Source organism: Varanus komodoensis, unplaced genomic scaffold, assembly GCF_004798865.1.
Source record: "Varanus komodoensis strain SLA01 unplaced genomic scaffold, ASM479886v1 scaffold17, whole genome shotgun sequence".
NCBI lineage: Eukaryota > Metazoa > Chordata > Lepidosauria > Squamata > Varanidae > Varanus > Varanus komodoensis.
Window position 1 is genome coordinate 3,503,454 of NW_025335505.1, and position 12,283 is coordinate 3,515,736.

Below are 12,283 nucleotides of genomic sequence, written 5' to 3' on the forward strand. Positions count from 1 at the left end.
GTAATTTGCATAGATTTTTCCCAAGTACTGAAGTGGAGGGTAAAACTGACAAGTTCTTTGGCAAGTATCCAATACAGCTCTGATGTGCTAAAGGAAGTAGAGGATGAAACTGACAAGGATATTTACAAAACAAAACAGAAATATTTCTTTGTAGGGCTAAACAGTGGATAGGCAGATCTATGATCATCTGCACTTGTCCAAGATCACCAGCTTTAAAAAAAATGACACAATTTGCACAAATTTCAGGCCTGGAAAATAAAGAACAAAAAAGAAAACTGTGGCAATTTAAAAATGGAATCTCTGCATTGGCTTGATTCATTAAACTGTGTGTTGGGGTAGGGAATGAAACAAACCCTCAGTCCTGGATTGGAAGAATAATATTCCTAGAATAAATGAAGGAAAGATGAAACTGCTCAAATATCCTATTAATAATTTCTGTGGAGCTGTCTGCTGGAAAAGGGAATGTATCAGATTAATAACAGAGTGAGTGAAAAGCCTGGGGAGCGTGGGAAGTGGTAGCCACTATAAATAGAAGATTGGACTTCTGAGGAGAAAGACAAAAGGAACACTAGTTCAGAATGATGGCAAAGTGCCTCTGAACCCAGAGGGAGGTCATACCTGTGTGAAGTTTGCACTGATATCTCTGAAGCAGGAAGGCAAAAGAGATTAGAGGGCTGAGAGATTGACTAGGGAGGTTGACAGCAGTCAGCAATGCTGAGAAAATCCTTGCTGCAGTAATTCATAGATCTTGAAAATCCAACATCAGGGAAAAAGTTGACAAAACAAATTAAAGGCAAGGGAGAAGGTTAGAAGAGATGACTAGAGAGGGCATCATGAAAAAGCAATGTACGGTACAAACTGGGGATAGAGGAGCTTCAGTATGGAAAGTCTTTTCCAGGTCTAAACTATCCTACAGAAAAGTAGTGGTGAAGAAAGCTGGCTCCCCCAATACCAAGAACGAAAAGGAGACTCCAAATTGCAATTTAGGAAGAGAAATGATTCTAAGACGCATGTTTGTGTTCCTTTCCAAGTTGCCACTGGGTTCAAGGTGGAGGGGTGTGCTCAAACTGGGGCTTAGAATAGAATCCCTATATCTTTTAATCCATCCATGAGACACCCAGGATAATCACCAATTGTTTCACAGACAGTAGACTAATATTTAGGACATACAAGTGACTTGTTGAATGATGAATGAGAGAGAGAGAGTTAAACAGCTGGCACTGTGGGTTTTTGTTAATATTGTTAATATGACACTGCTTCAAAGCAATTGTGTCAGGCTAGATTGGACACTTAACAAAAGATAAGCAACAGCAACAACAGAGATGTGAGTGTCTTCCTCAATCCATTTTTTTCGTTTGCAGAATCCAGACTCCTCAAGTGTTAGGATGGCAGGACGTAGTTGTGCTTTATCAGCTGCTTTGTCATTTTAAGATTTCAGTCAAACAGCACCGTGGCCATTTGAAAAGGCTGCTTCATAAGACAAGCTATTTAGGGGAAGCTCCATGTTGTTCCAAGAAGATCCACCAATGTTTCTAACTGTTCACAAAGAAGTGCAGCTTGCATTCTGTCATCAGTGATTCACGTTTCTGCCTGCTCCAGAGCCGTTGTTCAAAGAGGCACCGAACCCTATCTATGGCTCTTCTATAGAAGGTTTCCCTGGAATATAAGCAATGTTTATTCTGTGTTTATTTCTAATATTTATATGCTGACTATCTACAAATGTCACCAAAGTGGCATAAAACAGTTCAGAGGTAGACCATAATGCATAAAAAGCGATAATACCAAGTCATATAACAATATAACATTAAACCCCACCTTTTGCAATGCAAAAGACTAGATTCTGAATTTTAACTGTTATTACAGAAACTTGCCCCAGTTTTGGACTTCAAAACAGGAAACCTTGAACTATGTTATATGAATTAGACTTCCCCAGCCTCTTGTCCTCCAGAAATGTTGGGCTACAACTCCCATTACCCCCAGTCAGTGGTCATGTTGGCTGGTGAATGTGTACCTGATTGGGGTAGGCTTTATTTAACCGTTCTAATTAATGTGGAAATAATTCATCTCTAAGGACGGAATTTTGGCCAGTAGCACCCATGAACAAAAGTCTTTCTCTGTGTGTAACCCACCCCCATCCAAATTGTCCTTATTTAGTTGGAACTGGGACAGGTAAGCATGATATGAAGGGCAGATTATGTAATTTTTTCAAGGAGATGTACAGTACATGTTGACTGGGCTTGGATGACATGACAAGCCTATGTAGCTAATAAGCCATGGTGGATTCTCATGTCATGCACACCTGGATTTGTAAGTCATCTCCACAGTGAATTGTTCAAACAAACCAAAAGCAAAAAGGGAAAAAACCCTTTGTTTTTATTTTTATTGCTGCCCAATTACAACTGAGCACAACCAGAGTTATGTGGGAGCAGCAACGGGAAACCAAGCTGGAAAATAATTACAAAAATAGGTGATGGTGCTCCTCCAGGGATTTACATAAGCAAACCACTCCTTTGCAAGCATCTGATAGGTGACAGAAGCCAGTCTGAAACCTGCCAAGCCCTCAGTGAACTTGGGGTGGGTACATCACCCTGTTTGCAGCAGGATCCTCATATGTCTATCATGCTACCTAAGACTTGCAGGTGTCCATCAGATGTTACCATGTCAGAAACACATAAAAGCTCCCATTTGTAGGGGAGATCACCTCATCTGCCAAAGAGGAAACTTCATTCTTAAGGTAGGATTTCTAAAGAGTTAAACAATTCGTTCTGACCAGGAAAGTTTGCAGTATATAGTCTCTGCAGTGGAAATGGAGGGAAAGATTTGTTCCTCCTCAGTTGTTCCAAAGGATATCTATGGGAGGACCAAAATGTGGCCAAGCAACCTTCAGGCTTGCTGTGGGGCCCCAGCAATTGACCCAGATGGCATGGCTTATGCCAAAGTGTGGATGATTGTGTCATCCAAACCTGCCCATTGTTTGTTATTAATTTTGTTGTGGCAATATCACCAATCTCTGATAAGATCCCATAATTATGGGACTGAATATATTATGAAGTACATATTTTTAAAACTCCTATCTGAATAGATTAAAATTAAAAGTCATCTTTTCAGATATATCTAACAAACAGGAAAACACTCAGACTCAAGTTACTAATCCACCATGACACTCACCATATAGTTTTGTGTGTTGCTATCATTCAGCTTGGCGTAACACCTTACAGCTGCCTTCACCAACTTAGTACCCTCCAGTTTTTTGTACTACAATTTTCATCATCCATTACCATTATCCATAATATCTGGGGCAGATAGGATTTGTAGTCTAAAACATGTGGAAGAAGGCACATTGTGGAAGAGTTATTGTTCTGTGCCGTTGAGTCCTCTCCAATTTATCGTGAACCTGTGAATGAATGTCTTCTAAAACGTCTTTGACAGCCTTGGTTAACTCTTGCAAACTCTGGCCTGTTGCTTCCTTTATGAAATTGAGCCATCTCATATTTAATATTTCACAAATTTCTCAGCAGGTTTCATTGTTTCTCTTGAAATGGTAAACATTAAGTCATCAATGACAATGTCAGGAAGGCTAAAGCTAGGAATGAACTGAGGCTGGCAAGGGATTTAAAAAGCAACAACAAAGCCTTCATCAGATATGTTCTTTCTTCAGAGGAAAGAAACAGGAATTCAGCTACTCAGTGTGGATGGCAAAATAATAACAGATGACAAAGAAAAGGCAGAAGTGCTCAATTCTTCCTTTGGCTCAGTCTTCTCCCAAAAGAAGATTTATCAGCTTCCTGAAGAAGGGGAAGTACAAGCTGATGCAGAAGGATGGCAGCTCAAGATTGGCAAATTGGCAAGGATCATCTAATTGGGTTGAATGTGTTCAGATCTCCAGGGCCCAATAAACTCCATCCTAGAGTCATTATGGAATTGGTGGAAAAACTTGCAGAACCATTTCCTATTATCTTTGAGAAATCATGGATGACAGGAGAAGTGTCATATGACTGGAGAAGGCCTAATCTTCAAGAAAGGGAAAAAGAACAGAACTGAACCAAACCAAACTGAACCTGGGAATTATGAACCAATCAGTCTGACATCAGTCTCTGAAAAAGTCTGGAAGAGGTGATAAAGCAGTCAGTCTGCAAACACCTTGAAAACAATGCAGTGATTACTAGAAGTCATCATGGATTTCTCAAGAACAAATCCTGCCAGACTAATCTGATTTCATTTTTTTTTAAAATTGGGTGACCTCACTGATGGACTGTGCAAATGCAGTTGGACATATATCTTGATTTTAGCAAAGCCTTCAACAAAGTGCCCCATGATGTCCTAATTAGCAAACTAGCAAAATGTGCGCTAGATGGGACCACGATCAGGTGGATCCACAGTTGACTACAGAAGTGGACTCAAAGAGTGCTTCTCAAACTGGGGAGGTAACAAATGAGGTACTGCAGGGTTCAGTCCTGGGCTCAATGCTTTGCAGCATTTTCATTAATAACTTGGACAAAGAAGTTCAAGGAAAAATTATCAGATTTGCAGATAACATAAAACTGGGTGTGATAGCTAATACTCTAGAAAGACAGAAAGAAGATTCAGAATGAAATTCAGTAGGGACAAATGCCAGCTTCTGCACCTAAGAAAAAGAAACGACATGCATTGTTACAAGATGGGGAACCCTCAGCTAAACAATACTGCAAGTGAGAAGCATTCAGGAATTTTTGTAGATCACAAGCTGAGTCAACAATGTGATTTGGCTGCAGAAAGGACAAATGCTATTTTATGCTACATTAATAGAAGTATCTCTTCCAAATCCCATGATGCACTACTTCCCCTTTATTCAGCATGGTTTAGGCCTCACCTGGAGTACTATGTCCAGTTCTGGGCACCACAGTTTAAGTAAGATGCAGAAAAGCTGGAAAGGGTTCAGAGGAGGGGAATGGGGATGATGCAGGGACTGGAAAAAAATACCTGTGGAGGAAAATTGAAAGAACTGGGCATGTTTAGCCTGGAGAAGAGAAGATTGAGGGAGATAATGATAACACTCCAGAAGTACTTGAGGAGGTGTCATAAAGAGGAAGGACAGCATCTCTTCTTGATCATCGCAGAGTACAAACCAATCACTAGTTAGCAGTAAAGCTATAACTATATATTTGGGAGAATGGCTTTGCACAAATGCATTCATGCAAATTCTGAATCAGACAATCAGTAGAGAGAAGAGTGAAAGTTGCCTGAAAATCAGTAACTTGCCAGTGCAGTAGCTTTCTCTTCATTCATGCATTCCTATTTTAACATGTTCTCCTGCTTCAGCAGATCTCACTCTTTCCTCTAAGTTTCTTCTTCACCTCGTTTTTCTCACTTCCTTTTTCTCTTTCTACCTGAGGCTTTTATATCTCCATATTAATTATTTCTCTTCCCCAACTCCAACCAATCAGGATGGTAATTTCTGGTAAAGTCCTGCAACCCGAATGTCCATGTTCTCTTGAACCATCTGCTTTCTCCCCACCTTCCATCTTCTTCTAATCTTCAGTTGAATCTTCTGCAAAACTTTGGCTTCTCCCACAGATATTCTGACTTGTGTAATTTAATTAAACTTTTGATGAATGAAACTGACCTGCAAGCAAGCTGGAGATTTAATCTGTGTGCGTGTGTGTGTGTGCGCGTGCACGTGCATGCAAAAAACACAAGTGAAGGATAGTGCTCCACCTTTGCAGTCTGTTTTTGGATGGTCCTGTGCTAAAATACTTCACTGTAAACCAAAAAAGCAGCTGATCATTGAAGAGATCAGGGTCATGATGTACTACGTTTTTCTATCTAAAGAGAAGGGTGTTTTGATGAGGCAGCATTCAAATGCACAAGTCTTCCCTTTACATATTTTGAAATTAAGATAGGAAAAGCTCTGCCATGTGGTTTTATTCAATGCACACACCAAACCTGAAGCCAGCTGGGGTTTTCTCCAGGCTGACAGGCTGACATATCAGTGCACGTAGGTCAGAGCATCTCCTGCCTTCCTGGAACTTGATTCCCCCATCCCTACCCAGACTACGTGCATACATAATAATGGAACTGTAGCCTATCATGTTTGCAGACAGTTCATCATATCTGATGCAGATGCTTACCAACCACTGACATTTCAGGAACAGTTGCGATATAAACTTCTTCTGGAAATGTGGGTTCGTTGTCATTGATGTCATGGATTTTGATGACAAACTCTGATTCAGGCTCCACAGGTCGGAGTGTTCTTCTGTTAATAGCTTGGGCACGTAGGGTGTAGAAAGCTTTCTCTTCTCGGTCAATTCTTCTTGTGGCATGAATGTCACCTGTTCTCTCATCAATTACAAAGAGAGTACCAGCCCCATCTCCTGACAAAATGTACTTGAGGGACCCATCTCCTTTGTCCTGGTCAGAGTGAAGCTGGGAAAGAAAAAGAGGAAGAAATGAAGTTTCTGGTTTTGGGTTTTTTTTTAAATAAAAAGCAAAAACAAAACAAAACGAACGCTCTGCAGTCCTTTGGAAGACAGCAAGCACACACACTACTTCCAACAAATTATGCATTCACAGTCCAAACTTCCTTTCAGGTTACACCTGTTTGATACACTCTGTGTGTGTGTGCGTGTGCGTGTGGCATTCAGTCTGTCATTCCCCAGTACCTCTAATGAACAAAATAATCTTTGGAGCTCAACTCCCATGGCAGATTTTAGTTTTTCCTCCAACACCTGTTCTGTGCTGCCGAACATTTGTGCCACCCATCTTAAGGAAGAATTTTATGTTAATGCTGACCTTTTCTTTCCTCAAAAAAGATTCCATTAAACATTCACAACCTGCTCTGTTAGTTGTAAATTCTCTAAGCAGATGAAGGACATGGCAGAATACATGATAATTAAAGAAATCTGAGTAACCAGTGCTGGTGTTGCACAATTTTGAGATTTATTACATCTTCCAAAAAAGTAAATGAGTACATAAATTCACTAGGCAGGAACCCTGCACCCTTCCTAGGGTATTTCTGGGGGATTTTCCTCTTCCTAGGGTATTTTCCCCATGACCATAGGGTTGCTCTCATGTACCAAGTGCTCTCTCTCCTAAAATCTTAAGTGCGCCGGTGATTCATAAAACTAACACTTTCAAGCTTATTAGAGATGGATTATACAGTATTACTTAAGCCACAAGACAGGCATCAATCACTCTCCAAATGTCCTTCCTGGCTGAGGTTTAGTGGGTAGGGCCCGCTCAGAGTGGACCTTTTCCATAGTTCCATTACCAGCTCCAGTGATTGACTATCCTTCCCAGAGCTTTGCCTGGTGCCTACTTCGTTTATTTTTCAGCAGTGGGCAAAGACAATTGTATTCTTTCAGGCCTTGCAATCTTCTATATATCCAATATATATCCTTTGTTATGCGGTTCTTTGCAGAAGTATTCATCCCCTGAGCTGCTTGCTTGCTTGCATTTATATCCCATCCCAATAGCCCAGAGGGCTCTCTGGGTGGTTTGCAAACATTAAAACCCCACCAATCCTAAAATTGTAGACTACATGTAAAGCTGTAAAATACATTGGCTTCACTACTCCTTTGATATACACAAACTCAAGGTGCAAGAAGCACCCTTTACCGCAGTTACAGTTGCAGGATTTCTTGGGTAAGTCTCTACCAGGGGTTTCTTTCCACAATGGTTTTCGTCCCATCACTCTTCCATAAAGCCCAGAAGCTTTGTGGAACATCTGAGTGATAGGTATCCTTTAGAGGATTATCCCCTCCTAATGCCTGCCACTGAATTTGCAGGATTTCCTTCTCTAAGCAGAGTTTCAGTTCAATCATCTTCTTTCCATTTTGTAATGATGGATTTAAAAGTGTTCCAGGGGATGTTCATTGTTTAGGACGCTTCTTTTACAGTACAACTGTACCCTTATTGGTGCTTCTGACCAACTTTATCCCAGAGTTATTCTGATAGCTCCTTGATCTTCATAATGCATAATGCTGTCTGTTTAGAAATACTCTCCAACAAACTCGGGGACCTTCCAGAAACAAGCATATTTAATTTGACCTCATGAAGCATTGCAATTTCACAAAGGTGGGTTCTACTACCTATAGTATGTGGGGCAGTGAGTTGCCACAGAGCTTATTTAGGTCTGTGATACAAAAGTGTCTGAATACTCATGCAGCTAGCAAGTGCAGATTTGTCTTAATTTAATAGAATCATAGAATAGAAAAGTTGGATGAGGCCATGAAGGCCATGAAGGAAGTCCAATCCCCTGCTGTTGCAGGACATCAAGTTACACCATCCCGCTCGGATGGCTGTCCAGTCTCTTTTTGAATGTCTCTAGTGCGGGAGAGCCCACCACCTCCTTAGGGAGCTGGTTCCACAGTTGTATTGCTCTGTCAGTGAGGGAGCTTTTCCTGATGCCCAGCCTGTATCTGGGTTGTCACAACTTGAACTGATTATTCCATGTCCTACTTTCTGGCATTACCGTGTTTCCCCGAAAATAAGATGCTGTCATATTTTTTATTTTTTACTTTTTTTGGCTCACAAAAACACACTAGGTCTTATTTTTGGGGTAGGTCTTATTTTTCATTTTATTTTTAATGTGTACAACAATCCACACTTATTCATGTACAACAGCATGAATATATGTACATTTGGTATCACTCCGCCTGTGACAGGAGCTGGCGCTATAGAGGAAGCATCGGCTTATGTGGCTCTGCTCCCTTCATAGGGAGCAGAGGGAGCAGAGCTGTATAAGTATGTCTCCTCCACACAGTGCATTAAGTTAAAGTTAAGTTAAAAATAAAGTTTAAAAAGGCTCTTTATGTTCCCCACTGGCCCTGGGAATAAGCACAGGTAGATCTTAATTTTGGGGTAGGTCTTATAATTTAGCAAGTATCAAAAATAGTACTATGTCTTATTTTTGGGGAAACACAGTAGTAAGAAAAGATCTTGACCTTCCTCTTTGTCACAGCCTTTGAGGAATAGAGGGATATCATGTTTCCCCTCAGCCTTCTCTTCTCAAGGTTGAACATGCCAAGTTCCTTCAGTCTCTCCTCATGGGGCAGTGTTTCCAAACCCTGGATCATTTTGTTGTTGCTGCTGTATCTTTCTTAAATCTTGGTGCCCGGAACTGGACACAGTATTCCAGGTGAGGTCTGACTAGTGAGGAGTATAAAGGAACTACTACTTTTTGTGATTTATCACTAATACTTCCGTTAATGCATCCCAAAAGAGCATTTGCCCTTCTGGCAGCTGCATCGCATTGTGGGCTCATGTTTAGCCTATTGTCCACAATTACTCCAAGATCTTTTTCTTTTTCAGTTCTGTTGAACCACATATTCCCCATATTGTATCCACACCTTGGTTTTTTTTCCCTAGGTGGAGGACTTGGCACTTGTCCTTATTGAATTTCATTCTGTTGATTTCAGCCCAGTGTTCATCAAGATCGCCCTGAATCTTCATTCTGTCTTCTAGGGTGTTTGCTATTCCAACCAGTTCTGTATCATCTGCAAATCTGATTGTCTTTCCTTGTACTTCCTCATCTAAATCATTAATAGAGATGTTGAAGAGCACTGGGCCCAGGACTGAACCTTGTGGTACCCCACTAGTTATCTCCATCCAATTTGAGAAGATGCCATTGATGAGCACTCTTTGTGACCGATGTATCAGCCAAGTTTGGATCCCCCTAGTCCAGTCTTTGCAAATTTCCTTATCAGAATGTCGTGTGGCACTAAGTTGAAAGCTTTGCTGAAGTCTAGGTAGATTATGTCCACAGTGTTCAGTGTGGTGTAGTGGTTAAGAGCACGGGACTGGGACTCAGACGATCTGGGTTTGAGTCCCGCTCGGCCATGGAGCCAACTGGGTGACTTTGGGCCAGTCACAGATTCTCAGCCCAACCTACCTCACAGGGTTGTTGTGGGGATAAGATGGAGGAGGAGAATGATGTAAGCTGCCTTGAGCCCTTTGTAGGAAAAAGGCAGGTTATAAATTGGAAAATTGGAAATTGTTCAAGATGCTTGCAGATGAATGTTTTAATAACTTTGGTGCCACAATAAAAATATTTTGTGCCTTCATTGTGTTGAGTATTTTGAGCACAATTTCAATTTAACCTGTTTTAATTGCAGGCTGTAATCCAATAAAATATGTGGGGGAGAGCTACTTCTGCAAGCTCTTGTGGCTTAATTTACAATGGCTTTATTTCTGTGATACATTTTGTGATGCCTGTCATTTTTGCCTCTACTGCTCTTAATTGATTTCTGATTTCAATTTATTGTTTTATTACTCTGCCTTGGTTTTGCTCCAACAAGATTTGAACCTTATTTGGGTTTTATTGAAGGATATTAGCTATAGAAGGACTAATAAATCTTAGAAATAAATAAAACATCAAAGTTCCCAAGTTCATTCTTTTGCATCACTCCTGACCAGAACTCAGAGGGGTTGTGAATGACCTCTCCCTGAAACCTGAGTAGAGTTACTATTCTAGCTTCTAAAGGGACCGGTGGATTATACGGACCAATATAATGCCATTCCTCTTAATTCTGTACAAAAAGAAATTGCATTTTCCAGGCCACCATACACTATTTGGCATTGCATCACTTGGCATTAGCATACATGCTTAGAAAATGGAATTTTGGATTAATTTGTAAACCAGTTTCACGTCCTGGTTACCAAGTTGTATACTTTTCTTCTGTGGCCTTCTGACTTCCATTGAACTAGCCAGTTTAAAGAATAAACTATACTTCTACAGAACTATAGTTTAATACTTGCTTGTCAAAAAATTAATGGTCTAAAGCTTTCAAAAGACTTTACATGCTGATCTCAACTCTGTAAGTTTTTTCCACTGTTACTAATCCCATTCTGATGATGGCACATTGATTCTGATATTATGGTGGCTTGCCCAAGCCTAACCTGTGAGTTCATACCCGAATCCATTGGCTCAGAACTTATATTCTTAGATCCTCATGCAATTTGTTCTAATATCTGTGTCATCTTATTCTAAATTCAAGGATATTCCATGTATATGTCATTGTTACTTTAATTACATTAAAATAGTTAAAAGTCAAATGACAGAGGAACAAATTTATTAAGTAATAATTCTTCAATCAAATCATGTTGGTTTCAATAATGAATGGCTCTCATGCTCCTGCTTCCCTGCCCCACCTCTGACTAACTCAGCCTTAATAGGAATGTAATTTAGGGTTTCCTAGACAGGGAAAATATCTAGTTTAGTAATTATATAGGTGTATCAGAATCTAACCTTTTACCTTTGATAGTTTAACAGAAAAAAATTAAGAACTTACATTTTATTTTTAAAATTCTGTTTTAACTGTTTTAAACCCGCAATATTATCCCTGTCTGGCTCCACCTCAGATGTTTTATTTATTTATTCAGTTTATATGCTGCTCTATTAGCCATAAGGCTATCTGGGTGGCCCATAAAAATGAGTTCAACAATATAATAAAATTTACAATTTATGATAAGAGATATAAGACAATAAAATCAATAAATACAATAAGCACTAAAATTAAGTAGGACAAAAATATGAATACAATCAAATAAGGCTAGACATGCCCATGGTAGGCATGACGTGAGTGGAGCCAGCTGGAGCCAGGGGTCAGACTAGATGGCCCAGGAGGTCCCTTCTGACTCGCTTCGTTTCTATGTTTCTAAATAAATAAATAAATAAAATATCATAGCATAAGATCAAAACTAAAAGGGACATTAAACCAATTAATTACCTAATATCAAATATTTAGCATAAATTCATAAAATGGCACTGGCACTAACATAAAACCTTTACAACCATCATTAGGCAATGAACCACCTGGTGACTTGAGGGTACACAATGCTGGCAGCAATAAAGTATTCTTCACTGCCTTCACCGCCACAGAATAGGTTTGATAATGAGCACTAAGCCATATTTGGTCAGATTCATTTCACATTCTTCTCCACTTGAGCTCTAGCTGTCTTCCTTCTTGCTTTATGACCCTCAGCTCTGGCATCTACCAAGGAACCAGTTGGACTCTGTGAGAGGAGAGAGGGCACTTGGGGATGATCATGTCAGTTGCCCAGTTTATCTCAGTATTCCACAGGGTGACTTGAGTGTCAACAGAAGCACCTACCATGCCAGTGGGAGAATCCCCCAGAGTCATCTGGAAACCATTTGGATTCATTGGGGCAGACCAACTTATTGGGTCCCCCAGTCTTGCACAGGGAGAAAGGGGCCATTAGTTGAACCCGCAGGAGGAAGTGATCTGACCATGACAAGAAGGTAGATGCTAGCCCTCCAATTTTCAGGTCAACATCATCCTGCCCA

The 12,283-nt window shown here is 40.3% G+C and overlaps 1 protein-coding gene across 1 annotated transcript in view; it reads right to left on the minus strand.

Moving 5' to 3' along the window:
• The window catches only part of LOC123021510 (cadherin-10-like), a 90,174-nt gene that overhangs the window by 37,101 nt on the left and 40,790 nt on the right, over window positions 1–12,283 (minus strand). The window contains exon 2 of the mRNA XM_044426268.1: window positions 6,108–6,402. Coding sequence (XP_044282203.1) covers window positions 6,108–6,402 — 295 coding nt within the window. The remainder of the gene's footprint in view (window positions 1–6,107; window positions 6,403–12,283) is intronic.